The sequence below is a fragment of the Lepisosteus oculatus genome, chromosome 14, assembly GCF_040954835.1.
Source record: "Lepisosteus oculatus isolate fLepOcu1 chromosome 14, fLepOcu1.hap2, whole genome shotgun sequence".
Classification (NCBI taxonomy): domain Eukaryota; kingdom Metazoa; phylum Chordata; class Actinopteri; order Semionotiformes; family Lepisosteidae; genus Lepisosteus; species Lepisosteus oculatus.
The window spans coordinates 55,046,741-55,074,737 of NC_090709.1; the positions used below are offsets into that span (position 1 = coordinate 55,046,741).

A 27,997-nucleotide genomic window follows, 5' to 3' on the forward strand; every position below is an offset into this window, starting at 1 on the left:
TGATTATCAGCAGCAGCAGACTGATGGTCGTGTCTACAATAGTGACTAGTTGACAAGTTTGTAGCTCTGAGCAGTGGGACTCAGATCACACAGAAGACCTGTCTGTGTGTGATTCCACACCAGCCCTGGGATTCAGCGTCTCCCACACGTCTCTCATGGGGAGTCTTATAAATATACAGTTAAACAGAGTCTGATAACAGTTATATAGTTAATTAAATAATCAAACTGGCTGAGGAACTGAGAGATCGAGTAAAAATAAAACCAAGAGCTGCTCTTCAACCTCCAGGATCAGGAGTCTGATCCTCCTGGCTTCTATTCTATGGAGATTCGTGTAAAACGCTTAAAAGCACTTATTATAGAGACCTGTGCTCCTTCTCTTTCTCTTCTGCTCCACAGGAGTATGCTTTATAACGCATTATTCTGTGAAGTAAACATTTTTTTCTGTTAGTGTTTAATGAATTTCATTTCTAAGTTTGTCATTCTCCTCTTCCTGCTGTTATGAATCGCTTCTCTTAATAGCGGTGTGTTTTGTTTTTGGAGATGTTATATCTGTAAGAAAAGCCCCCCGGGCTCCGGACAGAAGTCTCCTCCAGCTCTGCTCTGTCAGAAAGAGCGCTGTGATGTCACAGACACCAGGCAGAGCGCCGGAATCAGAGATCGAGACCGCGGGAGAGTTATTGATCACTTATCTATCGACAAGCAATTAATTCAACTAAAAAGCCGTAGAATAATCGATTAAGTTCACCGATTGGTGAGCACTGATTCTTTTCCCGTTCTTGACCCATTTAAAAATCTAGAAAAGAGTCAATATCTATTAATTAACATGCGTTTAGTGTTAATAATGTTCAATCTGAAATTAAAGAATGATTTGTTCAAATTATTATTTAGGAATTGTATCCTAGAGCTAGAAAATTATATTCAAAGTTAATAAATTTGTGTAAGTAACAGTTTAAATGCATTTTCCATTTGTTTACAAATCATAAGTATGGTAACCATGGCGACACACGGCAGGTCACTGTGCCTGGCTAGATGTCTCGCCTTTGTCACAAAGTGTGGTGTGACGTCACGGACAGCAACTAATACTAATGCTAGTGTATTTATGTGAATATTAGTGAGAGTTCAACTGGTAGTTTTAATACTAATGCTAGTGATAGCATTACTGTTATTATAAGTGTTTGTAGAGTGTGTCTGTGAGTTTGTGGTGTTTGTGAGTGTGTGGTGTTTGTCAGTGTGTGAATGTGTGTCTGTCAGTGTGATCTGTCTGTCATTGTGCAGGTGTGTGTCTGTTAGTGTGTGGGTGTGTGTCTGCAAGTGTGTGGTGTCTATCAGTGTGTATGTGTGTGTCTGTGAATGTGTGCGAGTACTGTATGTGTGTGAGTGTCTGATTGTGTGTATAAATGTGCGTGGTGCCTGTGAGTGTGTGTTGTGTGTTTGTGTGCGTCTGTGAATGTGTGTCTGTGAGTTTGTATCTGTGAGTGTGTGTAGTGTTTGTGTGAATATGTGTGAGTGTGTGGTTGTGTGTCTGTCAGTATGTCATAATGTGTGTGAATGTGTGGGTGTATATCTGTCAGTGTGTGTGTAGGTGGGCTTGGGCTCCAATGCTGTGTCTGACAGAAGTGACCCTTCAACAGATGTTGAGGTCCAGAGTCGCTTGCAAATTTCTAGAGCACTTTATAACTTTCTAGAGTCCAGACCAACGAACAGAAATCTGTGAGTGCTGTGTTTTTATCACTATTAGCGTATGTGGTGTCTGTGGGTTTGTGGGTGTTTGTGAGTGTTTGATGTGTGTGGGTGTGTGTCCATGAGTATGTGTAGTGTCTGTGTGTCTATGTGAGTATTAATGATGATAGTACTACTGAATACTAGTATTCATGTGAGAATTAGTGATGATAGAGCTACTTTTAATTTTAGTTTTAATGTTAGTATTCATGTTAATATTACTGATAATCATAGTGTTAGTGTCAGAATATTAATACTCATTGTCATGTTAGTTCTTTTGATAGTATTACTGTTATTATTGGTATTATTAGTGTACAACTAAGTTTGTGTTATTGTTAGTAATAATGATACCGTAAGCCTTAATTGCAGTGTTACTGTTGTAATATTGGCAGTATTTGTGTAAGTGTTAGTTATAGTGTAACTGTAGGTAAGAGTGTAGGTAAGGCCCCGGCTGCCCTGTGGTGGCTCGGCGAGGGCCTGTGGGTCGAACTGGAGGGGCTGCTCTAGGTTGAGGAGAGCCGGGTGCGGACCTGGGCTCAGAATGCGATGTCTTCCATCCAGCTGGACTGCCTGGAGTTGTACGATGAGGTCCTAGCCAAGTTTGGATCAGAGGCAGCATATGTGGGATTGGTGAGTCCCAGAAACCCCTCCCCCTTGTCCAGCTTGCACTGTGGTATTGGGGCGGTACAGGGGCTGGGGTGACTCTCCTGACCCCTCAGCTTTCCAAGATATCTGCATCACCCCACTCAACCTGGAAATCTCCCAGATCCAAGGGGAGAGATACAGGAGCTGGGCTGGGACTCCAGCCTGCTGTTATTTCAAGTGGGTGACTGAAAGACACACCACTTACAGATCAACACTAGGGGACATCATAGAGTGGGTAGTGAGACTCTTGGTCATCAATGGCAACAGCAGGGTGACACCCCATCTCTCTATTTGCTCTATTAACATCGGGGTGACCCCCCCTCCCCCTCTCTTTTGGCTTTAGAGATACCACAGTTCCACCCCTAGGCTGCATCTCCTGTCTGGCGCTGTGGAGGTATGATGATGATTCACTGTCTTTGTTCTCTCTCTCTGGTACAGGAGTTGGTACTGAGTTAGTGAAGTTTCACAGAGGATATGATAAGAAATTTTACCAAATCCCAAAATTAAAACAGTGAAGACAACAGACAACACAAGCTCATATAATGGAGGTTTGGTTTGACGACTGCAGACATGGTCAGGACATCTTGCCTGATTCTCTCTCCCCATTTTCCTAGGATTTTCCCTTCCAGGGCACAGGAATCATGAAGCAGGACAACTACGAAGAGGCGGTGGAGACACTGAAGTCCTACTTTGAAAACACGAAGGTCAGGTGTGAGTTCTCCGAGGTGAGCAAGTGCTTCCACCAGGTTGCAGCCGACATTGACGTCGACCTCATCCTGCAGAAGTACCTGGAAGTCCCTGTAGCTGAGGTCTGTGAATAGCAGGTTTATTTTTTCTCTTTGTAGTAGTCTTAGGACAGTTTGACCTGTTGTGGGACTCGGCAGGAACAGAAAGGTCTTCTGTCTTCAGTCTCCACAGCACAGGAGACGCACAATCCAGGTGGGCGAGGCTGTTGAAGAAAACAAGCTGTCCATCCCTCCCTCTCCTGGATCTTGGCGCCCCTGGGCCCTCCCTCTTCGATCACCTGTGACCCCGCTGAGCTCAGAGAAACCCCTGTTGACTGTGCCATGCTGCCCCCATTAAGTTCCCTCCTCTAAGGAGTGTCAGAGCTCCTGAGCTTCCGAGACAGGTGAGAAGCGAACAGAACCTCTGTCCTTGTGTGGAGTTAACTGTACAGACTCTTATTGGACACACTGTATAGACTCACCTGTATGGACTCTAATTGGACACACTGTACAGACTCACCTGTACAGACTCTTATAGGACACACTGTATAGACTGTATAGACTGTATAGACTGTACAAGCTTTTATTAGGACTCACTATATAAACAGACCTGTTTAGACTCTTATTAAACACACTGTATAGACTCACCCCTGTACAAACACTTAAAAAACTGTGTAGACACACTTGTCCAGGATCTTATTGGACAAACTGTGCAGACTCACCTGGTGAAACTCAGTACATGTGGACCTTATAGAATTAGAAGTGAAGGGTGTCTCCATTACCAAGGTCTGCTGTGTGTCTTCAGCCTCCACAGCCCATTATCCAGGTGGAATAGGCTTTCAAAGAGAACCAGCTGTCCACCCCTTCCTTTCCTGGACCTAAGTATTAGTGCCCCTGGGCCCTCCCTCTACACTCACCTTTGACGCCGCTGAGCTCATTAAACTCCCTGCCGACTGCTCCATGCTGCCCCCTCTGTCCTTGTGTAGAGTCAACTGTGCAGACTCTTATTACAGTCACAATGCATGTACTGAGGGTATATTAAGAATAAGAAGAACTGACCCCAACAGCAAAGACCTGTGTCTGTCTTCAGTGTCCAAGTGTAAAGAGGCGTGCTTTCCAAGTCAGCCCTGAAAAAGATGAAGAGGACAACATGTCCACCTCTTCTAATCCTGACACTGACCTGCCCCAGGTCACTGCCCCACTGTCCAGCCAGCTGCCTGTCCCCAGACCCCTCCCTCGCCTCCCTCCCATCACCTCCCAGGAGAAGACTGAGGTGAAGAAGACTAAGAAAAAGAAGAAGAAGAGGCAGAGGAATCAGGAGAGTCAGGAAGGTCCAAGTCCTGAAGAGAGGCCTCCAGAGTTGCTGAAAGTCAGAACACAGGTGCTGAGACACCTAGAGGACCCTGTAGCTCCTGTGATTCTAGGAGAGGTGAGGAGTGAACCTTTACTGTGGTGTCCAATCACCACCTCCTGTGAGACAGAAGAAAAAGAAGGTGGGTGATGCTCTGATCCTCTCTTTACTCCTGTCCAGTGTCCAGTGTCTGTATGAACCCTTCTCTCTCTCTCAGTGCAGTGTTCATGTCCTGGAGTGTCTAGTCAGTGTGTTTGTATGAACCCCTCTCTCTCTCAGTGCAGTGTTCATGTACTGGAGTGTCCAGTCAGTGTGTCTGTATGAACCCCTCTCTCTCTCAGTGCAGTGTTCATGTACTGGAGTGTCCAGTCAGTGTGTCTGTATGAACCCCTCTCTCTCTCAGTGCAGTGTTCATGTACTGGAGTGTCCAGTCAGTGTGTCTATATTAACTCCTCTCTCTCAAAGCAGGTCAGCTCCTCCCATTCCTTCAACAAGATGCTGTGCTGTTCCGAGGTCGATGAGGATAAGAGCAACACTACAGAGCTGAAGAGATGGAAGGAGCCGCAAGGGGGCAAAAGGACAGCGGCACCAGTGGAGAAAGTCAGGAATGTCCGGGTTGGGAGGCACCGGTCCCTGAACACCCAGGAGCGGGATAAGGAGAGGAGGCAGAAGCAGGAAGGGTGGTTGATGGATCGGAGACAGGAGGTGCAGGAGGAGAAGGAGAGGAGGAAGCTGGAGGAGGAGAGGATGAAGGTGGAGGAGAAGAGGAGGAAAGTGTTTGAAAAACAGGAGAGAAGATGGGAGAAGGAGGGAGAGGACAGGAGGCAGATGCTGGAGAAGGAGAAGAGGAGACGGGAGAAGAAGGAGGAGCAGAGGAGGAACACTGAGGAGAAGCAGGAGAGGAGACGCACCAAGGCAGCAGATGCAATTAGGAGGACCATGAACAAGGAGGAGCGGAGACGTGCCCAGGAGGCGGAGGAGAACAGGAGGGAGCAGCAGAAGCAGGAGGTGAGATGGGAGAAGAAGGAGCAGAAGAGGTGGAAGGCCTACGCCCGGGGGCTGGAGAAACGCCTGCAGCAGGAGGAGGAGAGGAGGCAGAAGGAGAAGGAGGAATGGAGGTGAGCTCAGGAGGAGTAGAGGGGGAATCAGCTGAAGGAGGAGAATAAGAAACGAGCAAAGGAGGAAAAGGAGAGAAGGAGATTTTGGGAAGAGGAGGAGAGGCAACAGGCAAAGGAGAAGAAGGAGAGGAGGAAACTGTTGGAGAAGCAGGAGAAGAAACAAGCAAAAGAGGAGAAGGAGAGGAGGAGAGTTTGTGAAAAAGGTAAAGAAACAGCTGAAGAAGGAGGAGGAAAGGAGGAGAGTTTTGGAGAAGCAACAATTGAAGGAGAAGATGGAGAGCTGGAGAGTTTTGGAAAAATAGTGTGCCCCAGAGTCCAGACGCTGTCAGGTGAGTTATTATAAATAAGATGCAGGAGTACACCCTTTACCAACCTGGACTAACCTTTGTCATTAGTTTCAACCTAATTTCACACCAGCAAATAAATACTGACTGGGAGAGAAGAGGTATCTGACAGGCCAATCTGTGTCAGAGCCATTACTGACCTGCTCGTCTGTTCACAGGGAGACTCCTCTCTGATGAGACGCCCTCTGGATACAGAGATCCAGGGGACATTGAGAAAGACCCCACTTCAGGTAAAGGGGACTACAGACAGGGGACTCAGTGTGGGTGAGGTTGTTCAGGGATGGGATCCACACTGACACTGTGACCTGAGTCCACTTCACTCCACTGTTTCCACACTGACACTGTGACCTGAGTCCACTTCACTCCACACTCTCCTCAATGTCTGTATCTGCAGCTTGTGTTTTACAAAAGGGAGGCTTGAACATCCCACTTCTTTCTTCTTTCTATAATTTGATGTTTCAGAAATAAGAAATTAAACCATTCCTTGAAGTAAATTCTGAATGTAAAACTTTTGATGGGAAAGATTTTTTATTACTTTTATTGAAGTTTTTTTTCAATAAACTTTTTAGAACCATTTTATGTGCATATAATGTCTAATTTATTATATTAAAACTATCAATTAAAAATGAAGGAGCTCTTGGCAACTCACAATGAAAATATCAACCCCAATGGAAAGGGAAACTTAAATGTTTGTTAGTAATATGTATACATTGGACCACACAAAGGAGAAAAGCCACTGTGGACAAATCCAGACACAACATGAGACATCCTGAGTGTTATTTACATTTCCCTACAAATCAAGAGAAATTAAGGGTCCTTGTCTTGCAAGAAGGGACGGCTCGTTGAAATATACAGCATCGCTACCTCACTTAAAACTGCAGAAATATTAACTACAGATTGTTACAGAGGCATTTGGGTTCAAATGACAGGAAAGATGAAAGTTCAAACAATTCACACTTTGACAGGTGTGACAAAATGACATTAGACAACTTACGATCATGAAATTCACTTCCTAAAATGATATCACAATGTTTTTGGACTGTGGGAGGAAACTGCAGCACCTGGCGGAAACTCCAAACAAACATGGGGAGAACATACAAACTCCACTCAGATAGAACAACACGTCAGGAAATAAACACAGAGCTCCAGCACTGCGTGGCAGCAATGTTAACCACAGTTGCACCTGTAAAATAAGAATACTTTTAAAACAGCAGCATATAGTGTAAAACTATATTTTATAAACTTTCAGTCTGGATCTTTAAAAATTCATATAATTTTTTGTCAGCTGAAAATGTTAGGCTGCCTGCTTTTAGGGGGGGGGGATAATTTTTCAAATTTACATGTCGATATTAAAATAACATATTTCCACATATAAATACAATTATAATAAAATATACAAAAAAAGCCTTATTTTCTTTAATGAGATGAGTTCTACAATACTGATACAGTATTGTACAAAATGGTATGATCTGAAGAATCGCCAGAGAACAATGTATCAATTTGGGTGACACTAACAGAAGAGGGACACAACATGTAAATCCACAAGGTTTATTTTCAACAACAAAAATGTGCTTGAAAATAATTTGACAAGGAGGAAAACTTTCATGCATGGATACCAATATTTCCCCAGTAGGTTAAAATGCAGCAGGGAACAGTATAACGAAGGTCAGTGTCACTTGACACTGCATCACATTGCATCACAGAGGCTGATCTCTTCTTCATTATATCCACCACTTCCAGAAAGCCAGTACACATAATTGTGAGGGTTTAAATTCAGAGGGAAAAATAATTCTCTAAATTTTATGCTGCACAGAGAGCCTCACTTGTATGTGGTCAGGTAGCTCAGTTGGATCGATTGTCATTCTAATAACTCCACGGTTGTGGGTTTGATCCCTTACAGGCCAGGAGATCTCCTTATCTTTTGCCAAAACCATTTGATCTTTCAGTCCATGGTGAAATTTATTGTGTTGAAAAGATGCCACAAACTGTAGACAAATGCTAGTGCTGCAGGCGAAGAGGAAATCATTCAAAGATTTATGAGTTTCTTATGTGGAGCGAAAATAAAGTGTCACCATTTGCATATGTGAGGCTTCCAAATAGGCTCTCTGTAAAGACGCTCAAATCAGGCGTGTAGAAAGAGCACTGGTAAACACCATCGGGAGTGCAGAACATGTGATAAAAGTGTTCTTTAAACAAAAAGTGAAAATAGTGAATTTGTCTTTCACTTAGACGTTCATCGAAAGCTCAGTAAACGATAAAGCGTGTTTACTGAGCGAGAGTCTCATGTTCTGAATTCTCATCAGATTAACCGGTAATACAGCTACTAATAAAGGTTTGGATTAATCTTAATTATTAATAAATTACACTTTTATTAATAAAGACATGTCTTGATCAAATTCATTGTGAATAGTTGTGGTGTCTAGAAAACAATTTTAGCTAAATATTTCAAGCGAGTGGTGAATACTGTATGTTCTTTACTTTGTGACCATATTATTTCCACTACATTCAGAACAGTTCAAAAGCGATCAACTGTTCCACTACTGAGCTACTTAAACCCTGTGAAGAGGTGGCTTAAGTTAGTCTCCTACATCAATAAGATCTAATGGGCAGCAGATGTTATTTTAGGTTTGTTGCAATTGAGAACAGGTTTAGTACAGAGCTGCTGACAAATTTCAGTAGCCAGGTTCGTAGCAATGACCCGTTGTAGGGTCATTGCCAATCAGCCACAAGGAAAAAAAAACAGCATTTGTGCCTTTATTAAAAAAAAGGAAAAACAGAGTAGTAGTTCATGTGGTAATTTCAGGTACAATGTAAGAACTTAAGTTAACTAGTCCCACAGTAATGTCTAACGACTACAGAAAATAAAATAAAAAAATACTTAAGGGAAAACAAAAAGAACATTTAAAAAAATCTGGGAAACAGCGAAAACACAGAATCTAATGTGAGAGCTTTTTCAAGTCTTTGGTACCCCATACTTTGGCTTCCTTAGTCCCAGTAGACCTCTCCTCTATCTATCTGTGTACAGATCAGCTGGGGGTCCACAGCTGATGGGAATTTAAGTAGTGACGTGTGTCAGCTGCAAAGGAAAAAGTATAGGTTTATTCCATGCTGAAAAGAGAATGTAACACAACGTGGACCCTTCTTTGGTTGTGACGTGGAATAAACCTTTATCTGTTCCTTTGATGTTAATTTAGATCGGATCTCCAGCAAATACCTAACAGGCTACAATCCCGTTAGATAAGGTGTTAAGGACGACCTATAAGTAGCAGTATCTAAAGTGGACAGTTGCTTTCAGTAGCTAAAGACAGGCTACACTGCTCCAGGTGAGGCTCGAACTCACAACCTCGGCATGACTCCGCTGTGCACTGCTGTATAAGTACCGCGCGCTGACCGATTGCGCCACTGGAGCCGCGGAGACAACTGTCCCTTCACACACTGACGTTGCACAAACACAGGGTGAAAACGATTTCGGCATGTTTTCCGTCTCTCCGTGGGAGAAAGGGACAGTAAAAGAGCGAGGAAACTACAAGGGAAGAAAATGAAAAAATAGTGCTCACTGCAAAAGAGGGAGGAGAGAGATGGTCAAACACGTAAATCAGCCCGGCGGATTTACACTACAAATTTGTCATTTGTAGTGACATTCATGTGTCTGAAACTGTCGGGTTTGTATTTTCATTTAAAAAATCCAGTAAACCTGAATAAGAAAGAAGGCACACTGCACATCTGCGGAACATCACGTCCGGGTTTACAGTGACATCAGAGATTGAAAGGAAAGTCGTTTTTTATTAAAAGTTTAAGGAAACCTAAATATGTTTGCTAGAAGTATTTCAGAATCACAGTGAAATGTAGTACAATTGCTGCACAGATCTGCAGTCTGCAATTAGAATACGGTTTGTGCGTTGTATAAAATATGCCATTCAAAACTATTCTAAAACTGCAGAGATACATTTCGGAATGCGTCTTCCTGTAAAAATAAAATATCTATTTTATTTGACGGGCGCTATAAGCAGAGTCTGAAGCCAGCTCATATTTGTTTTACTTCTCCTGCATTGCAATTCGGCACAAATATTTATTTTATTTATTTTCAAAATGTATTAGCCTTGATGGGAAAGAAAGTCAACTGGCGCGGTGGCCAAGTGGTAAGGCATCGGTCTCGTAAACCGAAGAGCGCGGGTTCAAACCCCGTCCGTGCCTGGTTTGCTTACCACGACATACCTTTATCTAAATCGTCAATTGTCTTGCAATGTAGAAATCTCTGTAATAATAAGAAAAGAAAAGTAGTTAATAATCCTTTGACAAAGTAACGGGCATCCTCCACTGCTTGTCAGGATGGCTGAGTGGTCGTAGGTGCCAACCTCAAGAACTCAATCGTGTGTAGTGACAGTTGTTATTCACAACCCGGATTTCTATGGAAGCCCGTTTCCGCCAGGGAGTAAAAAAAAAAACCCTCTATGGTATCTCAGAATTCCGACTTAGCAACTCAGAATTCCGACTTTATATCTCACATTTGGGACTTCGAAATAGCCCATATTTCAATGTCTGTCCTTTTGTTATTGTAACGGATTCGGGTTCTAGGGCTTGTGCCATCGGAGCTCCCACCCTAGTTCGTGCCTCACTGCATTGGCTCGAACCCAGGTCTTGCCAGCTGAGCTAAAGTAGACTTTTTTTTAAGTAAAAAAGGACATACAATGAGATACCATAGCGCGTTTTTTTTACTCCCTGGCGGAAACGGGCTTCCATAGATTTCCCTTCATTGTCATTAAGATGTGTAATTTGAATGTTGCTTATATAAGAACAGTTTCTTCAAAAGTTCTGTCAGTTAACAGTGGAGAGCTAGCCGATGTACGTTTTCATGAAAACTCTCTTTAAGGCGATTACAAGTATCTTGAGCAAATCTGCGTCGTATTTTTTTTTAAAAAAGTTTAGCTCAAGATGCAACAGGAGTATAAATGAATTCTCCCGCCCTACATTCCAAGATATGGAATCTTATTTTTCTTGAAGTGTCTGATGTTGGTCGTTATTGGAAATTGCCCGGTGATATCGACTCAGGTACTCAGTTGTTACGTGCTGTAATTCGATACATGCAAAGCATTTATATTCCCTCAAATTATTAATAATGTATTAAACATTACATGCCACTTTTTCTCTAGATGATGTTCACGATGGAAAAGTGAGAAAGTCGTGCCTAGATGTGCTTGAACCAGCACCTTACTATTGTTTTAGTCCCGACCTGACCGCACTGAGCAATGGTACGACAGAGACTCCAACGGGTCGGTTTTCTCCTTTTACAGTTTTTGGGAAAAAAATAATCTGCACTTTTAAGCAAGTATTTTATTTCAAATTTTGCAAAGTGTAAGTTTTTCTTGGAAAACGTTGTTTCAGAAAGAAACTGAGTTGATGGGAATAGCCCTGTCAGTAGAATATCGAGCTTTTCATCTCAGCTAGTTCTTCTGTAGAACCGGCTTCAGAACTCTACGTACAACGCCTTTGATGTCATTTTATTTTTACAGCAGACGCATCCGGAATGTTTTTTTTTTTACTTTTTATTTGAACAACAAAATAGATTCAATATAAACAAGAGCACTTATAACATCAGTAGAATCGTCAAGGGTACATAAAATAATACAATTACACTTTCTGAAAACGATTAAACTAGGTAAATCAAGATAAGGTCCGCACAGCTTTAATGTTCTTACATTTCGAAAGAGTCTGTAATTACCCTTTTTCGTCTATTTTGAACTATTCAAACTTAGGACTCGTACCAGACCATTTCACTCTACGTACAGTATATCTCTTTTCGTAACGAAAATGTATTTCCTGTCTTAGAAATGCTGTGTGCGGTATGTCTTGCACAACGTGGACTGCAGATCTGTGATATTGTCGAATTCGAGGGATCCAGCAATCATACTGGATTTGACTGGGATTCTGAAATGTCTCTTGCAAAGGTATTTGGGTTTGCTTGAACATTTAATAAAAAAGTGATCTGAGACTTCCTAGCTTCCAGTCTATAATCTCACTGTAACTAAACTAGGATGTGATGTTTCGCAGATGTGCAGTGTGCCTTTACGCTTGGCATGTTCAAGACTATTCGTTGCGTGAGCTTCTCACTGCGTGTCCTGTACTGTATTGTGATTTCGTTGAGATTATCTACGAGGAGTACAGCGACTAGAACGCCTTGAACCTTTTTTTCGGTATATAAAAGAAAACGCTAAAGCACATACAAAGTAACTAACAACTAAAATGTAGGTTTTCTGATTATATCTCTACTTTACTTAAATACCTTAGTGACAGGCGATTCTTTCCGATATTTGTTCCGGCGCGGTTATTGATCCCATACTAAAGATTATTTTTATAAAGAACATGTCACCTGCAAACTGGTATCGAGAAAGTTTTATAATATTACTTTTTATTTATAAAAGTAAATTTATCATAACCTATATGATTTCTTACCAGCGTGGAGCTCGAATTCACAACCCCGAGATTAAGTGTTTGGCACTAGCTGCGCCACAGAAAAAAATGAAATCTCTTATTTACATTAAATACTGCGGCTCCTGACCTTTTCTTCTCGTCAGAGAAGAGGTCGGTCTGGTCTCCAGATTATCAACTATAAGATCAGACCGTGCTCCTTTGTAAAGCAGTGTTGGTTCACATTGCTTATATGGGGCAACACATCAACTCGATGATCGCTCGCTGTACACGCATGCCCCCCCCCCCTTCACTGAAATAACATAGACGAAGGAAACTCTCTTGGGCTGCTGTCACCCGGATTCAAAGCGCGGGTAGTGCGGTCACAGCACAACGTACTGACCACTATACCATCGCGGCGAGCTGGGACAGACTATCCTAAATTTTATTCAGATGCTCACAGTGTCTTTAATCTGATGGATTCATATACCGTGCTCATGAGAAAGTCACAAACCTGTCATCTACACACTGTTCCCAGAGCTGGATAAATTAATCCAGATTCTACAGCTCTCTAGCAATAGTGGAAATCAGGCTACAGAAATGGAGAAATTCTCTTCAAAATGTGGAAATATATTCCCGAGACGAGTCCTTTCTCAAAGGTCAACTCTGCTTGTAAATCACCCCTCCCCACATCGCACGGTGTAGCGGTTATAACCTTCTATTAACACACCAAAGGGCTTCAGTGAGAAAGCGGGCAGAAACAAAGCGATCTCTTTCATTTTTACGTTTTGCACGCCTGACGGGGTTTTACGGTGCTCTTTTCTACACTGAACTGATCATTTGGACATCGTAAGCGAAGAGAGACACATTTCTATGTAATCAGGAAACCAGGAATCCTAACCGTTAGCCCGTTAGTGCCACAGAGAAAAAAAAACGTTTCAACGAGATAAAATTGCAGGATAAACACATTTTTTTTCTTTTTCGTAGCGTTTGTGTTTTGTTTGATTTAGCGAATTTTATACACTTTATTTCTGACACATGAGTTAAAAGGCTGGTAGAGTATATTTAATACAAGAGCGCTGAACAACAATTTTCATCTACCGTATTGTAATGTTTTTTTTTAAAAAAACAAGTTAAATGGATATATAGTAAATGTTTTTTTTTCATATAATAGTGTTTATGGTCTGAAAAACATCATTCATTATTTAACGGACATTTGGTATAATTAAAAAAAAAATACTCATTCACGAATGTTAACATTTTTTACAATAACGTGTTCTATTGTGATCTTGCGCCCCGTGCAGCAATATCACCAGACAGTTTAATTGTCTTAGTTCAGATGGGTAGCTGCGCCAGCATGCGTAGGCTGCAAAGGAACAAGTAAAAGGTTTATTCCATGCTGAAAAAAAAGAAGAAAGAGAACACAACGTTTCGGCCACAACGTGAGAGAGACAGGGCAGTAGGCAAAGGTAAAGTAGCGGGAGAACAAAGGTTGGGAGGGAGGAGGAGTGAGAGGCGGGAGCAGGGGACAGAAAGAGAGGCCAATCAAGAGGTGTGAAGTCAGAATTGGTGCAGAGAGGTATGAAATGAAACTTCCAATGAATGGAGAAAATTTGAAAAGAACAGTAGTCTGTCGTTAAGGGAAGGGAGAATGTGTGATCCTAGCTGCAGAATAATTTTAGTTTCGGTGGTCTTTCTGATGTATGAGTTTGGAAAACCGTCTTTGCGACCACTGGTGCCCGGCTAGCTCAGTCAGTAGAGCATGCGTATCTTTAGCTCAGGGGTGTGGGTTTAAGCCCCATGTTGGGCGGTGTCCATCTCCTTATTAACAAAGTTTCCTGCTCATCCTTGACCCTCTTACACCTCGATGGTACTGAGCACGGTTTTCCAAACTCATACATCAGAAAGACCACTGAAACTAAAATTATTCTGCAGCTAGGATCACACATTCTCCCTTCACTTAATGACAGACTACTATTCTTTTAAATTTTCTCCATTCATTGGAAGTGAAGAGAACAGAACTTAAGCTATTATTTATATAAATGTAGCGTGAGGCTTTAATGTGTTCTATAAAATCGAGGAGTCAACTGGATAGATTTGTTAAATATTTTAGTGATGGGTCTCCGTATTTGTTTTTATTGGAGGAAAGCAGGGATGAGGAGGAAATAGGTGGCACCCAAGTATGTTAAAGGAAAAAACTCAGCATCTTAAGTGATTTATGATGGTTTACAGTCCCTTTTCTGTCCTGTGGCTGTGATCCAATGACTGTGTTGAAACAGCCAGGGTTGTGCTAGCTCTTGATGGACTGGTATGCAAACCAAATGACAGACAAGCAAAGCGTTGTTTTACAATTCTGAAAGCTCTTTCAATGTGGCTTCTTGTGTTTTTATGACCCCTTTTATAGTGCTGGTCTTGTAATGTTGTTGGATTGTGCGCAGGTGTCAGAAGATACCGTCATAAAGGATAGGCACGACTTGGCAAAACAACATGCCAGCAAGCACTTCCCCACTTTGAAAGGAAGATGTTGGAACTGATTAAAGAGCTTAATCTGAACTGACACAGGAGAGAGAGAGAAAATCAAAGTTCTGAAAAGTAAGCACAAGGCACACCCTGCTAAAGAAATGTATTGCCTTAAAAAAAATGCTTAGAAGGTCAGAGGAACAATTGTTGTGTTGGTTTTTTTTGCTCAAGTATTTTTATAAGTTTAATTTCCAGTTCTGTTAAAAATAAAACTTAACTTTACTGATTATTAGTCGGTGTCTTTTGTAACGATTTAGCTGTAATGATGTCTGCTTATTCATCTGGAGTGTTAAACAAAATTAATTCTGCAATAATACAGTAGTGTTTAATTTCAAATGCACAGCTGCTGTTCTCATTTGTTTCATGACTAATTATAATTGGGTATCTCATTAATAACTATGTAGCCTCATCAGGTGAATTGTCGACTAAATGCAATTCTTAAATTAAAAACTAACTGATTTGTCAGGAAATTTAGTTTGAATATAAATGAGAAACAGAAAAGTAATTGTATATTAATGTGGCCTACATATTATTCTACTAATCAGAAGTGTTCTGATGTACAGTCCTCTCCAGTTCGGGCTAATTAGTACAACAATGCCGAGCCCTTGGAACCGGATTAAGCACAAGTTGAGCTGAGCTCCAACTTTGTTCCACATGTTTTTTGCTGCAATTGAACTTGGAGCGGGAGATGATCTCCAGAATGTACCATACTAACTTAGTACGCGGCTGTGTTTTAACTCGGGAAGTCCATTGCATTTTACCCTATGGGTTTATATACATGGGTTTCTCTGCATACACTACCATAAGGGAGGAATTGTCACGACCACCAGCCAGCGGAGATCAACACGTAAGTGAGCCAATCAGCACCAGCAGCGGATTACTTCTAACAAGCGCCGCCGCACGAGTTAACACACCTGCAATTGCTCTACCGTGCGGCACCCCGGGTTATTTATACCATTCGTACCTGATTCCCGTTGCTCGGTATTGAGTTCTCTTCTTGTTGCTCAGCCTAGCGTTCTCACCCCTCTTTTGCCTTCCTGGAATTCTGCCTGCACCTTTTGCCTTCGGACTTCGGATCTCGTCTCGCCCTTTGGATTGTTTGCTTTCATTGCCTGTTTTGGATTTGACCCTGTAGCTCTCTTTTCGACTACGATTCTGTCTCACGTTTTGGATTGTTCGCCACCAGTGCCTTTACCGGATCTCGACTTACCTTCGCCTTCGGACTACGGCTCAGCTCCTGGATTTGCTTGGTACGTTTACTTACCTCCCTGCGACTCCTGCATCTGCATCGGATCCTTTTCACCTCTACAGAGCATCGTTACAGAATACCGAGCCTGATTATGGATCCCGCAGACGCACAGACCCTTCGTTCCCTTCTCCCGCAGCAATCCCAGACCATCGCCCAGCTTCAATCTTCTCTCCAACTGCTCACTAACGAAGTCGCCTGGCTTTTTTCTTCCCCTGTTTCGCCAGCTCCCGCACCGATTCCTACAACGCGGCCCCGCCCACCACTCCCTCAACTTTACCATTTGTTCTCCCGGAGAAGTATGACGGCAATCCTGCAGGCTGCAGGGGCTTTATTGCCCAGTGCTCCCTGGCTTTTCAGCTGCAGCCTGAGCGTTTTTCTACTTCTCGACAGAGGATCGGATTCGCACTTTCCTTGCTCACAGGCAAAGCATTGGATTGGGCTGCAGTATTGCTTGCTAGAGGAGAGCAGCTGTTCTCTGACTTTCAGCTTTTTGCTGACCGTCTCCAGGCGCGTTTTTCTCAAAGCAACCCGGATTTGACTTGCCTTTGGCTTTCCTCTCTTCGCCAGGGCGACAGACCACTGCAAGATTATGTGGCTGAATTCCAAGCCCTCGCCACGGAGTCTGCCTGGAACCCGGAAGCTTTGGTTTGCCTCTTCGCTAAGGGTCTCTCGGAGGATCTAAAGGACCACCTGGTGCTCATGTCCTTACCAACCTGGTCTCTAGAGGCGGCTATCGCTGCGGTAGTTGAATTGGACACTCGCATTCGGCTGCGGAGAGCGGAGAGACACCCAGGAAGCAGACTCGTGGCGCCCACCCTGCCACATGCACCCCTGTCCTTGGAGGAAAAGGAAAGGCGCTGTCAGGAGGGGCTGTGTCTGTACTGCTCTGCGTCGGGTCACCTGCTCGCTACTTGTCCTTTGAGACCCCCACATCCACCTCGAGCTCCCCCACTGCCTACTGTTAGTGTCAGTAGTGCTGTTTTTTCACAATCCTCTTCAGGGCCTTTATTCCCAGCTGAGATTTCCTGGATGGACACGCACCTTCCCCTTTCGGTTTTGGTGGATTCAGGGGCAGCTGGGAATTTTATGGATGCCTCTTTTGCTAAGAAGTGGGATATTCCTCTTGCTCCGCTTTCACCCCCTATCTGCATTCAAACGTTGGATGGGTCACCGATCGCTCCTGGATGTATTTCCTGGCAGACCATTCCCCTATCCCTTACTGTTGGTGCCACTCATGTGGAGGACATTTCACTCCTTCTCCTGGACTCCCCTGCTTACCCTGTGATCCTGGGCCTTCCCTGGCTCAAAAAGCATGATCCCCACATCTCCTGGGCCAAGAATGAGATCATTGCCTGGAGCCAGGCCTGTCGTGACAACTGTTGTCGTCCTCCACTCAAGGTTGCTGCTTCAGTAAACCTCTTGGAAGAACACTCTATTATTCCCCCCCAATATGCACATTTGAAGCAAGCCTTTGACAAACAGAAAGCTCTATCGCTCCCCCCTCACCGCACCTATGACTGTGCAATAGATTTGCTTCCAGGAGCACTCCCACCCAAAGGACGGATCTACCCGCTCACTCAGACGGAGAATGAAGCCCTGCAGGATTATATCAAGGAGGCCCTGAATTCTGGTTTTATTCGTCCCTCCTCGTCCCCAGCCTGTGCTGGGTTCTTCTTCATAGGGAAGAAGGACGGCTCCTTGAGGCCGTGTATTGATTACAGAGGCCTGAACTCCATTACAGTCAAACATCCCTACCCCTTGCCTTTAATCCCAGCCGCTCTGGAGTCCCTACGTGGAGCCTCCATTTTCTCAAAACTAGATCTACGAGGGGCTTATAATTTAATCAGGATCCGTGAAATGAGTGGATGAGTGGAAGACAGCCTTTATGACCACGCACGGCCACTATGAATATCAGGTGATGCCTTTTGGACTCGCTAATGCCCCGGCAGTCTTCCAATCCTTCATAAATGACATCTTCAGGGACATTATTGGAAAATTTGTCTTGGTATACTTGGATGACATCCTCATTTTTTCCACCGACCCTCAGGAACATGTCCATCACGTCCAGGAGGTCTTGTCCAGACTCATCGACAACCAGCTCTACGCCAAGCTTGAGAAATGCATTTTTCATGCTTCTAAGATTCACTTTCTGGGCTACATTATTTCTCCTCTTGGAGTCGAGATGGACTCAGCCAAGGTGGCAGCTATCAATGATTGGCCTGTGCCACGTAATTTGAAGCAAATCCAACGCTTTCTAGGTTTTGCCAACTTCTACAGGCGATTCATCCGGAACTTTAGCTCCGTGGTGGCGCCCATTACGGCTCTGACCCGCAACCGTCCTAGTCGGGGTAAATGGAATCTGGAGGCTAACCAGGCATTCCTGCGCTTGAAACGTCTCTTCAGCTCCGCTCCTCTCCTACGGCATCCGGATCCCTCCCGGCCTTTCATTGTTGAAGTTGACGCCTCTGCCCATGGGGTTGGTGCAGTCCTCTCCCAGCGCCTCGAAGAGGATCGCCTCCCTCATCCATGTGCTTTCTTTTCCAAGAAGCTCTCTCCTGCTGAGGTTAACTATGATGTGGGCAATCGGGAACTCCTAGCTATCAAGCTGGCCCTCGAGGAATGGAGACACTGGCTGGAGGGGGCTCAGCACCCCTTTGTCATTATTACGGACCATAAGAACCTGTCCTATATTCAATCTGCCAAGCGCCTCAACTCGCGTCAGGCCCGTTGGTCACTTTTCTTTTCTAGTTTCAATTTTATTATCACTTACACTCCTGGCTCGAAGAATGGGAGGGCTGATGCACTCTCTCGGCTCCATGACCCCCCAGACCTGGACGACACACCTGAACCAATCATCTCTCCTAATAGAATCGTGGCAGCGATTCATTGCTCCATTGAAGATCAGGTCAGGCGTGCCCTCAACGGAACTACAGTTCCTCTGTGCTGCCCCCCGGATAAGCTTTTCGTCCCGAACAACTTACGTTCTGCGGTTTTGCAGTGGGGACATGATTCCCGGTTTGCCGGCCACCCGGGATGCAGACGCACTCTGGACCTCCTCACCAGGGACTTTTGGTGGCTTTCCATGCGATCTGATGCAGCAGAGTACGTCCGGGCTTGCCCGGTCTGTGCCAGGAGCAAGACTCCGCGCTCTAGGAAGGCTGGCCTCCTTCATCCCCTTCCAATCCCACACCGCCCTTGGTCCCACATAGCTGTTGACTTCATTACGGACCTTCCTAACAGTCAGGGTCATACGGTAATCATGGTGGTCTCCGATCATTTTTCCAAAGCAGCCCATTTTGTCCCCCTCCCAGCATTGCCCACAGCCCAGGAAATGGCATCTTTGTTTGTACAACAGGTCTTTAGGATACATGGTTTGCCTGATGACGTTGTCTCGGACAGGGGACCGCAATTTATCTCGGCCTTTTGGAAGGCTTTCTGTCAAACTCTAGGGACTCATGTATCTTTGACTTCTGGTTATCATCCTGAGGCCAATGGTCAGGTGGAAAGGACCAATCAAAGTCTCCTGACCTTTTTGAGAGCCTTCACCTCCAGCTAACAGGATGATTGGTCATCACTACTTCCCTGAGCAGAATATGCCCACAATTCTCTTACCTCCTCCTCCACAGGTCTCTCTCCCTTCCTTTGTTCTTTAGGTTATCAGCCCACTCTCATCCCCGTCACACCTCCACTCACGGCAGTGCCGTCCGTGCAACAATATATTGCCAAACTGCAAAGGACCTGGAAAATGGCGAGGACAGCTCTTATTAAGTCAACCCAGCGCCACGCCAAATTCGCCAACCGACACCGCAGACCAGCCCCTCGTTTTCGGAAAGGACAGTTTGTTTGGTTATCTACACGGAACCTACCTATACATCAGCCTTCCAAAAAGCTTGGGCCTAGATATATTGGTCCCTTCCGGATTCGTTCCCGGATCACCCCGGTTACCTTCCGTCTTGCTCTCCCCCCTACCCTCAGAATCCACCCCTCATTTCATGTCTCCCTCCTGAAACCTGTTTACCGCTCGCCCCTTGCGGCTCCCCAACATCGCCCGCCACCTCCTCGTCGCATTCAGGGGCGCCCGGCTTATACGGTCCACAAGATCATTGACTCCAGATGGAACCGCGGTACCCTGCAGTATTTAGTCGACTGGGAAGGTTTTGGTGCCGAGGAGAGATCTTGGGTTCCAGAGAAGGATATTTTGGACCCTACACTAATCAGTGACTTTCACAGGGACTATCCTAATCGGCCGTCTCGGGCATCGGGAGCCGCCCGTGAAGGGGGGGGTACTGTCACGACCACCAGCCAGCGGAGATCAACACGTAAGCGAGCCAATCAGCACCAGCAGCGGATTACTTCTAACAAGCGCCGCCGCACGAGTTAACACACCTGCAATTGCTCTACCGTGCGGCACGCCGGGTTATTTATACCATTTGTACCTGATTCCCGTTGCTCGGTATTGAGTTCTCTTCTTGTTGCTCAGCCTAGCGTTCTCACCCCTCTTTTGCCTTCCTGGAATTCTGCCTGCACCTTTTGCCTTCGGACTTCGGATCTCGTCTCGCCCTTTGGATTGTTTGCTATCATTGCCTGTTTTGGATTTGACCCTGTAGCTCTCTTTTCGACTACGATTCTGTCTCACGTTTTGGATTGTTCGCCACCAGTGCCTTTACCGGATCTCGACTTACCTTCGCCTTCGGACTACGGCTCAGCTCCTGGATTTGCTCGGTACGTTTACTTACCTCCCTGCGACTCCTGCATCTGCATCGGATCCTTTTCACCTCTACAGAGCATCGTTACAGGAATGGTGAGTTAGAGGGAGGGCACCAGTTTGGTTTATCAAGAATTCACCAAACTGAGTAGAACTACAGATCCAACCATTAAAAATGTGCAAGGTATGCTGCAGTAAATCGTAGTGCTCGTTCCGCAGAGAACTGCAGGATACAGCATGATGTATCGAAGTAGGGTGGAATATCTTGTAAAACCACCAGGTGGAGCTATGAAAGCTCTCATGTGCAGAATTTGGGCTGTTGCCAGAAAACACAACTGGTTTTGAATCCCTGTCAATGCTGAGGGACAATCTTTTGTCTATTACAGAATTTAACAGTCTAAATGGCATATACAATTTAATAAGTTTAAGCTTTGTATTACATTGTTAAACATTAAACTGATTAAACAGTACACTGAAGTGTTATAGAGGACACAAATTGTGTATTTCCTCTTACATTAAAAAAACATTCATTTTAATGTGATATGAAAGATTAATAATGAATAACATTGGATAGGCTGTAAGCTCAAAATATTACTGTAGTCCACTTTCTTTCTAAACATCTGCATCAATTTGTCTCATTCACCCATGATTACTTAAACATTCTGCCTGCCCTTTTCAGCTATAGCTTTGTTTGAACCCAGCTCCTGGCATGAGTTTTCCTTTAACAAAAACATTTCTTTGAAAAACTAAAATAGTAAATTATATTGATTTGTTGCTATTTCTAAATATCACAACATGTTCAAAGTTAAGTGATTTATTAATAACAACTAATAATTTCAAACTGCTTGTATTCTAAAATTGTATTTTGTTTGGGGTGATTTGTCACTGTTTTCACAATCTTGAATTTATTCAACATCTGAGATATGGTGTTCTATACCTCTGTTTACTTTCTGAAACTCCATCGATATTTCCTGTTTTCACACAGATAAGAACAAACTGCACGTGCAAATCTTTTCACAAGTGTAAAGATGTTCTGTGCTCAATAGCTCTTTAACACAGTGCACATTATGTCATATCTTTAAACATCAGTTGAAGCATTCTGAAGTCTGACAATTGTAAAAAGTTACCAAATAGTATTGGTGAAACTGTTACCTGTCCTGGATAAAGCGATTAGAAAATAGTTGGATTTACACTTGTAAGAAACTTTCTGATTTTAATGGGATATGGAAGATATTAATAATAAATGATTGGATGGTCTAAATGGAAGATGTATAGAGGAGACATGTTGAGTCTTTTCTTTTCAGCTTGAAATTAACTTTTGCCTACTATGTATATTCCATTGCAGCCATTTTAATGCAACGCAGCTCCATACTTCTCACAAAGTCTAGGCTAGGTGTTACACCCCACTGTGTTTATGTAGATTAGACAGTTCTACTTGGGGAGGGGAAGGAACTTTTAGTTTTCTGGTGTCATTGTTGGCCTTTAACATAAGGCAATCAGCAATCAAATGTCCTGTTTTTTCTTAACTTGAACAAAAACATGCCACATGCATATGGTGTGATATTGTATACTTTTAAAGCTACTACAGTATAGCTTGTGGGAAATACATTTGTCCTGTATTAAAGTTTAACTTGTTCAGAGCACCCTACATTACAAACTGAGTGAATTCAACAGTATCGACGGCTAAAAGCAACATGTCAAAATGTTCCCAAAATAACAAAAAGAGAACGAGTTGAGGATTCGATAATAGAGTAATCATAACAATAACTCGCGAGTTGTTTAATGCAATCCAAACTAAAGAAGGACACTTAAATAAACATGAAAAGATTATTTTTTCATTGACGAAAAGTAATGACACACTCTCTCTTGTTTAATTGGGATAACAATTGGATTCTCGAGCTGTAATGCATTGAATTTGAATACTCATCCAATTTCTGGGGATTCAGATCTCCTGCGGGCACAAAGAAACAGTTGCAGGCTGTTGCTGTCCAATCCGCGCTCTCTGGCTCGGTGCCAGGCTGTGCTGTGCGGTTTGCGACGGTGCGCTGCAGATGCTCACTGACCGGCTAGTTAGTGTTGGCTTTAACTAGCAAAGTTTGTGCACAGGAGAAAAGATGACTGTAGGTCCCAGCAAGTCAGGAAGAGGACCGGTTCGTTCCTGATGAAGAGCTAGTTCTGAATAGTGATTCAGCTGTCCACAGTTCCGACCTGTTCACGAGGCCTGCTGCTGGTTACTCTCTGGCAACCTCCACTCTAGACTCTTAGAACAAAGGAAAGTTCTGGCACTCGGACACACTGTTCGTTCCGTGGTTGTCCGGGCTGAGTCTCAGGATGGTCAGGAGGCACGCTGCGAGAATGTCCTGCCCTTGGGAGCCTTCTGCTCCTAGGCTGTCCTGCCCTGGAATTCTCCTTTGAATTCCCTTTAGAACAGTCCACAGAATTCTCCGAATCTTACTGAATCTCACTGAATCTCTCAGGCCCTCTGTGTTGCCTGTTTTTACCTGGAGGAACTTCAGCTCGTTGATTGGCTGAAAGTTCCATGGGCATCAGAGTCCCACGTGGGTTACTCGGCCCTACCAGTCCCTGATTGGTAGATCAAGGTGAGATATGAGTCACTTACTCCTGACACTTAGGAATGCAGTCCAGATGTGTGTTCAAATCCAGCTGGTGCTGGACTTTTCTTTTAACAAACATTTCTTCGAAAAAATAGAATAGCAATATTATGGACAATCAATTGACTTTTATATTTCAAAATATCACAACAGGATCGATTCTAAGTCATTTTTGATAACAATGAATAGTCACCTTCTTCCCTTCTGACAACGGTCCCTGCTTCTGCTTCCTGCTTCTATTGTGTGTGTGTGTGTAATAGAGTAAATATTTATAGAGAAATGGAGGCTGGACAGTATGCGTTACAATATAAACATTTATATTGATTTAAATCGTGTTTTGATTTAAATTGCAAACGCGTGTTTAATTATATGTGTTTTTTTAATCATAATCAGACTAATGCAACATAAATTGATACAGTATTTTTGTCTTCTAAGTATCTTAATAAACTTTCAGCATAGCTTTCTACCCGTTTAGATTTATTTTTCTTGGGATTTTGGGATCAAACGTGGAAGGATTAGATTGTAATCGTTTTTATTTTTCAAATACGTTTTAGAAAAGTGTAATCTATACCTGCCCAGACTGTACGCCTTCCTAAACCCCGCCCTGACCACTTTCACTCCTGTCCTGCTCTTCCCCGCGCACCCCAGCCGGGCACTCTTCGGCCTCTGCCCGGGACGAATGTATATTTTGATCTTTACACCCGGCGTGGCACCGAGGGAGCGTCTGCATTTATAACTTCGTTTTTAAAATTAGTCAAGCAATATGAAGCATCTCCTTTTACTTTTAAGTCCCTTAAATACATTGAGCACAGCTTTCTCACCACTTAAGATTGCTTTTCGATACCATCCTTACACAAAGCAGAAACTTTCCGATGACTCACAGTACAAGTGGAAAGATTACAGATTTTAATAGTATTTTATAGTACTAAACTAGCGCTTCGTAGAAGGAGGCGCTCTTTTCCTCTAGTCTAACAGTCTGTCCACAAACAAAACATTCCTGTTAGACAAGAGGAATTGAAAAAAAAACAGTTTTGTCAATGAAAACCAGTGTGTGTGTCTCTCTCTGCTGGATGTCCCTGTCACTCTCTGCTGAATGAATAAAAGAATTTTATTGAAAACGCGTTTGCGATTGTCTGGTATTTACCTTGGTCCCTTTTAACTGTTTTTACGGTCTACAGTATTGCTTTGAGACGCCACTTTTAAAGGTGATATGTAAAATAAAGTTTTTTATTATTGTTATAGAGAAACATGATCAGATTTTCTCTGGTTCAGAAAAAAAGATCTAAAGTGCTACACATAACTTTCTTAATTCGATGTATTTAAAACAGTGAACTACTGCAGGTGTAACATAACATTCAGAAATACAATCGAGAATAGTTTTGTGGTGTTTGTTTAGATGAAATGTTCCTAAAACGTATAACGTAACAAAATTAAAGACGATTAAAATCTGTAATCTTTCCACTTGTACTGTGAGTCATCGGAAAGTTTCTGCTTTTTGTAAGGATGGTATCAAAAAGCAATCTTAAGTGGTGAGAAAGCTGTGCTCAATGTATTTAAGGGACTTAAAAGTAAAAGGAGATGCTTCATATTGCTTGACTAATTTTAAAAACTAAGTTATAAATGCAGATGCTCCCTCGGTGCCGCGCCGGGTGTAAATATCAAAATATACATACCCAACACTGATTGTACCCATCTGTCATGCAAATAAAACACCTTGAATTGAATTGAATTGAGGGAGAGAGGGGGGAAGGGGGAGAGAGATAACCAGGACTCAAGGCAAATAAGATACGCTCCACAGGCATTCACAACAGCAACATATGAAACGTTTGCACGTATAGTTAAGTTATTACTTGGTTTTCAAAGTGCAATGAAATACAATATTGTTGTTGTTGCTGTTCTGGTTGTTTTTATCCTGTAAAGCATTTTGAGAAGCCACCTTTAAAGGCGATATATACTGTAAAACCGCTGATTCTTATGGAATGTGTTCCGCAGGGGATTCAAATTTTTATTTATTTATTTTTTAATTGCGTATCTAAGGAAATCTCAGTATAACTTTGTTCATGAACAAACAGTGGCATGTTACATTATTATTCGTTTTTTTGTTAACAAGGCTCGCCAGCTAATGTGAATCGAAACCTGTCTTGCTAGCTTTTAAAGTCGTGCATGTGTAAACGACAATTCAAATAGAGAAAAAAAGACCTGACTGACAAGATTTAATTAATGCACATCAGTAAATCAAGGGACAAAACAACTATTGCGCCAGGGTCCTCAATGGGGTTTGACGTGCTAATGCGTTGGTTTAACAGTCCGGGTGTGGCAAGCCTCTAATGTCTCTGTCACGACAACCAGGCAGTCAAGAACAAAGCGTAAGCGAGCTAATCAGACCCAGCAGCGGGTGATTATTAACAAACGCCGCCGCACGAGTTAAACCACCTGCGCACACTCATTGCGGTGCGCACTGCTATTTAAACCATCTGCACCTGCTTCCCACTGCTCGGTATTGAGTCTACTCCTTGAGAGCTCTACCTGGCGTTTTTCCCCCCGTACCTCGTTTATTCTGGTTTTTGGATTCCCCTTCTGCCTTTTCGACTTTGCACCTCGCCTCTCGACTCGGACTGTCTGCTACCGGTGAACTTCCTGGATTACGACTTGCCTTTCGCCTTTTGACTACGACCTTGCCTCTCGTTCTGGTTTGTTCGCCTGCCTCATCTATCACCCGTGCCTGCGTCTGCACAGGATCCGTGTATCTTCTCACCAGGGATTCCTAACAGTCTCCCGACTTCGGCAAGAGGCACCCACCTTTCATTGCAAGACAATGAACATTCTAGCTGTACATGTGAATATAGCATAAATACACCAAGGGATTGGGTGAGCTCCCATCACAAAAAAAAAACTGCGAACCTGCACTACAGCGACCATAGTACAATATGGAGACCAAGACCTTTTAGGGGAAGAGACGGGGTGCTTCTGCTGCCCCAGCTTCCAAAGAGCGAAGGGTAAGCAAATACAGCAGACTTCATCTGAAATACGCGATTACAGCGCATATTACAAGGTATTATTGCCGTTTTGAATTTTAAATTCAATTATAATTATTTCTTTGTAGCCTGTTCTTCAAGAAAACACCGCACGGGCGAAACGATCTACCACCAGGACAGTAAAAAAGAAAGCGGTAAGACGGGAAAAAAAGAAAAGTTAATTTTGACTTCTGTTCCGCGACTGATGAATACTACTGTGTGACTTTATTTCTTACATGAATTATGTTATTTTGCCACAGGCCGTGGGTCTCTGCTCTCGGCCACTGGCCAGGGTGCCAACCTGTAGAAGCAGCACCTGTGTGGAGACTTTTCGGCAGCAGCGGGAGCAGTACGACGCATTACTGGGGAGGATTGGGAGGCTAGAGACACTCCTGAAAATGCAGAGGAAGGAGACAGTATGTTCCAGCAGTCAACAGTTGAGCAGCTGTCTCCCGAAAAGTGCCTCTCCCCGCCGCGCAGGTTGCAATGCCTGGCGGAAGCTCTGCCCCCCGCAGAGCACACACCGCCTCAGGACACTCCATCCCGGCCTCTCCGCTCACCACCGCGCAGGAATTTGTTGATGCTGTCCCCGCCGTCTATCTCCCCCCAGGAAGCACCATTTACAGAGCGGAATTCACAGACGCCAGTGGGACGAATAATTCTCCCAGATATCCAACTGTTTCCCATCACTCAGGAGATGGAGGGGGGGGTTGTACTTGCAGTGCATCGGCATAAACGGGAAAGCAAGAGCCGACCGCTACGCCGCCCTCGTGTTTCGAAATCTTGTGACTTTTGAAATTTACTGGGGGTGGACCACGTCTGTAAATTTCGATGGGTCCAGAGGCAAAAGTGCCTTGCCTTGCAATCTCCGGGAAACCATTAGTAGCATGGTGAATCGGAGATTCTCAACCCTTACTGCGTGCGACTGGAAAAGAATTAGTGATCGGATCAACGAAATGCTTCGTAGAAGGAGGCGCTCTTTTCCTCTAGTCTAACAGTCTGTCCACAACAAAACATTCCTGTTAGACAAGAGGAATTGAAAAAAAACAATTTTGTCAATGGAAACCGGTGTGTGTGTCTCTCCCTGCTGGATGTCCCTCTCACTCTCTGCTGAATGAATAAAAGCATTTTATTAAAAACACGTTTGTGTTTGTCTGGTATTTACTTTGGTCCCTTTTAACTGTTTTTCCCATCTACTTTTTTGCTTTGAGATGCCACTTTTAAAGGTGATATGTAAAATAAAGTTTTTTATTATTGTTATAGAGAAACATGATCAGATTTTCCCTGGTTCAGAAAAAAATATCTAAAGTGCTACATCTAACTTTCTTAATTCGATGTATTTAAAGCAGTGAACTACTGTAGGTGTAACATAACATTCAGAAATACAATCTCATATTTGAAAAATAAAAATGATTACAATCTAATCCTTCCATGTTTGATCCCAAAATCCCAAGAAATATAAATCTAAACGGGTAGAAAGGTATGCTGAAAGTTTATTAAGATTCTTTGAAGACAAAGATACTGTATCAATTTATGTTGCATTAGCCTGAATATGATTAAAAAACACATATAATTAAACTCGCATTTGCG

General features: G+C 43.4%; 1 protein-coding gene and 2 non-coding genes across 7 annotated transcripts; 2 read left to right on the forward strand and 1 right to left on the reverse strand.

Moving 5' to 3' along the window:
* Positions 1-1,131: 1,131 nt before the first annotated feature.
* Positions 1,132-6,463, forward strand: LOC138243230 (uncharacterized). 5 transcript variants are annotated; one of them, XM_069198752.1, is made up of 7 exons: positions 1,132-1,710; positions 2,281-2,349; positions 2,979-3,173; positions 3,274-3,493; positions 3,895-4,518; positions 4,906-5,887; positions 6,061-6,463. In XM_069198752.1, exons 5-6 carry the CDS (start codon positions 4,240-4,242, stop codon positions 5,560-5,562), a joined length of 936 nt encoding a protein of 311 aa, XP_069054853.1. In that variant the 5' UTR covers positions 1,132-1,710; positions 2,281-2,349; positions 2,979-3,173; positions 3,274-3,493; positions 3,895-4,239; the 3' UTR covers positions 5,563-5,887; positions 6,061-6,463. The 5 variants fall into 5 exon arrangements, with proteins under 5 accessions (XP_069054853.1, XP_069054858.1, XP_069054852.1 ...); XM_069198757.1 differs by lacking the exon at positions 1,132-1,710 and having other exon boundaries at positions 2,027-2,349; positions 4,909-5,887; XM_069198751.1 differs by lacking the exon at positions 1,132-1,710 and having other exon boundaries at positions 2,027-2,349; positions 4,180-4,518.
* Positions 6,464-9,217: 2,754 nt separating this feature from the next.
* Positions 9,218-9,311, reverse strand: trnai-uau (transfer RNA isoleucine (anticodon UAU)). The gene is made up of 2 exons: positions 9,274-9,311; positions 9,218-9,253 (listed from the first exon to the last, which is right to left on the reverse strand). It is a non-coding gene; the product is annotated as a tRNA-Ile (tRNA).
* Positions 9,312-10,024: 713 nt separating this feature from the next.
* Positions 10,025-10,096, forward strand: trnat-cgu (transfer RNA threonine (anticodon CGU)). Its single transcript has one exon. It is a non-coding gene; the product is annotated as a tRNA-Thr (tRNA).
* Positions 10,097-27,997: the final 17,901 nt, after the last annotated feature.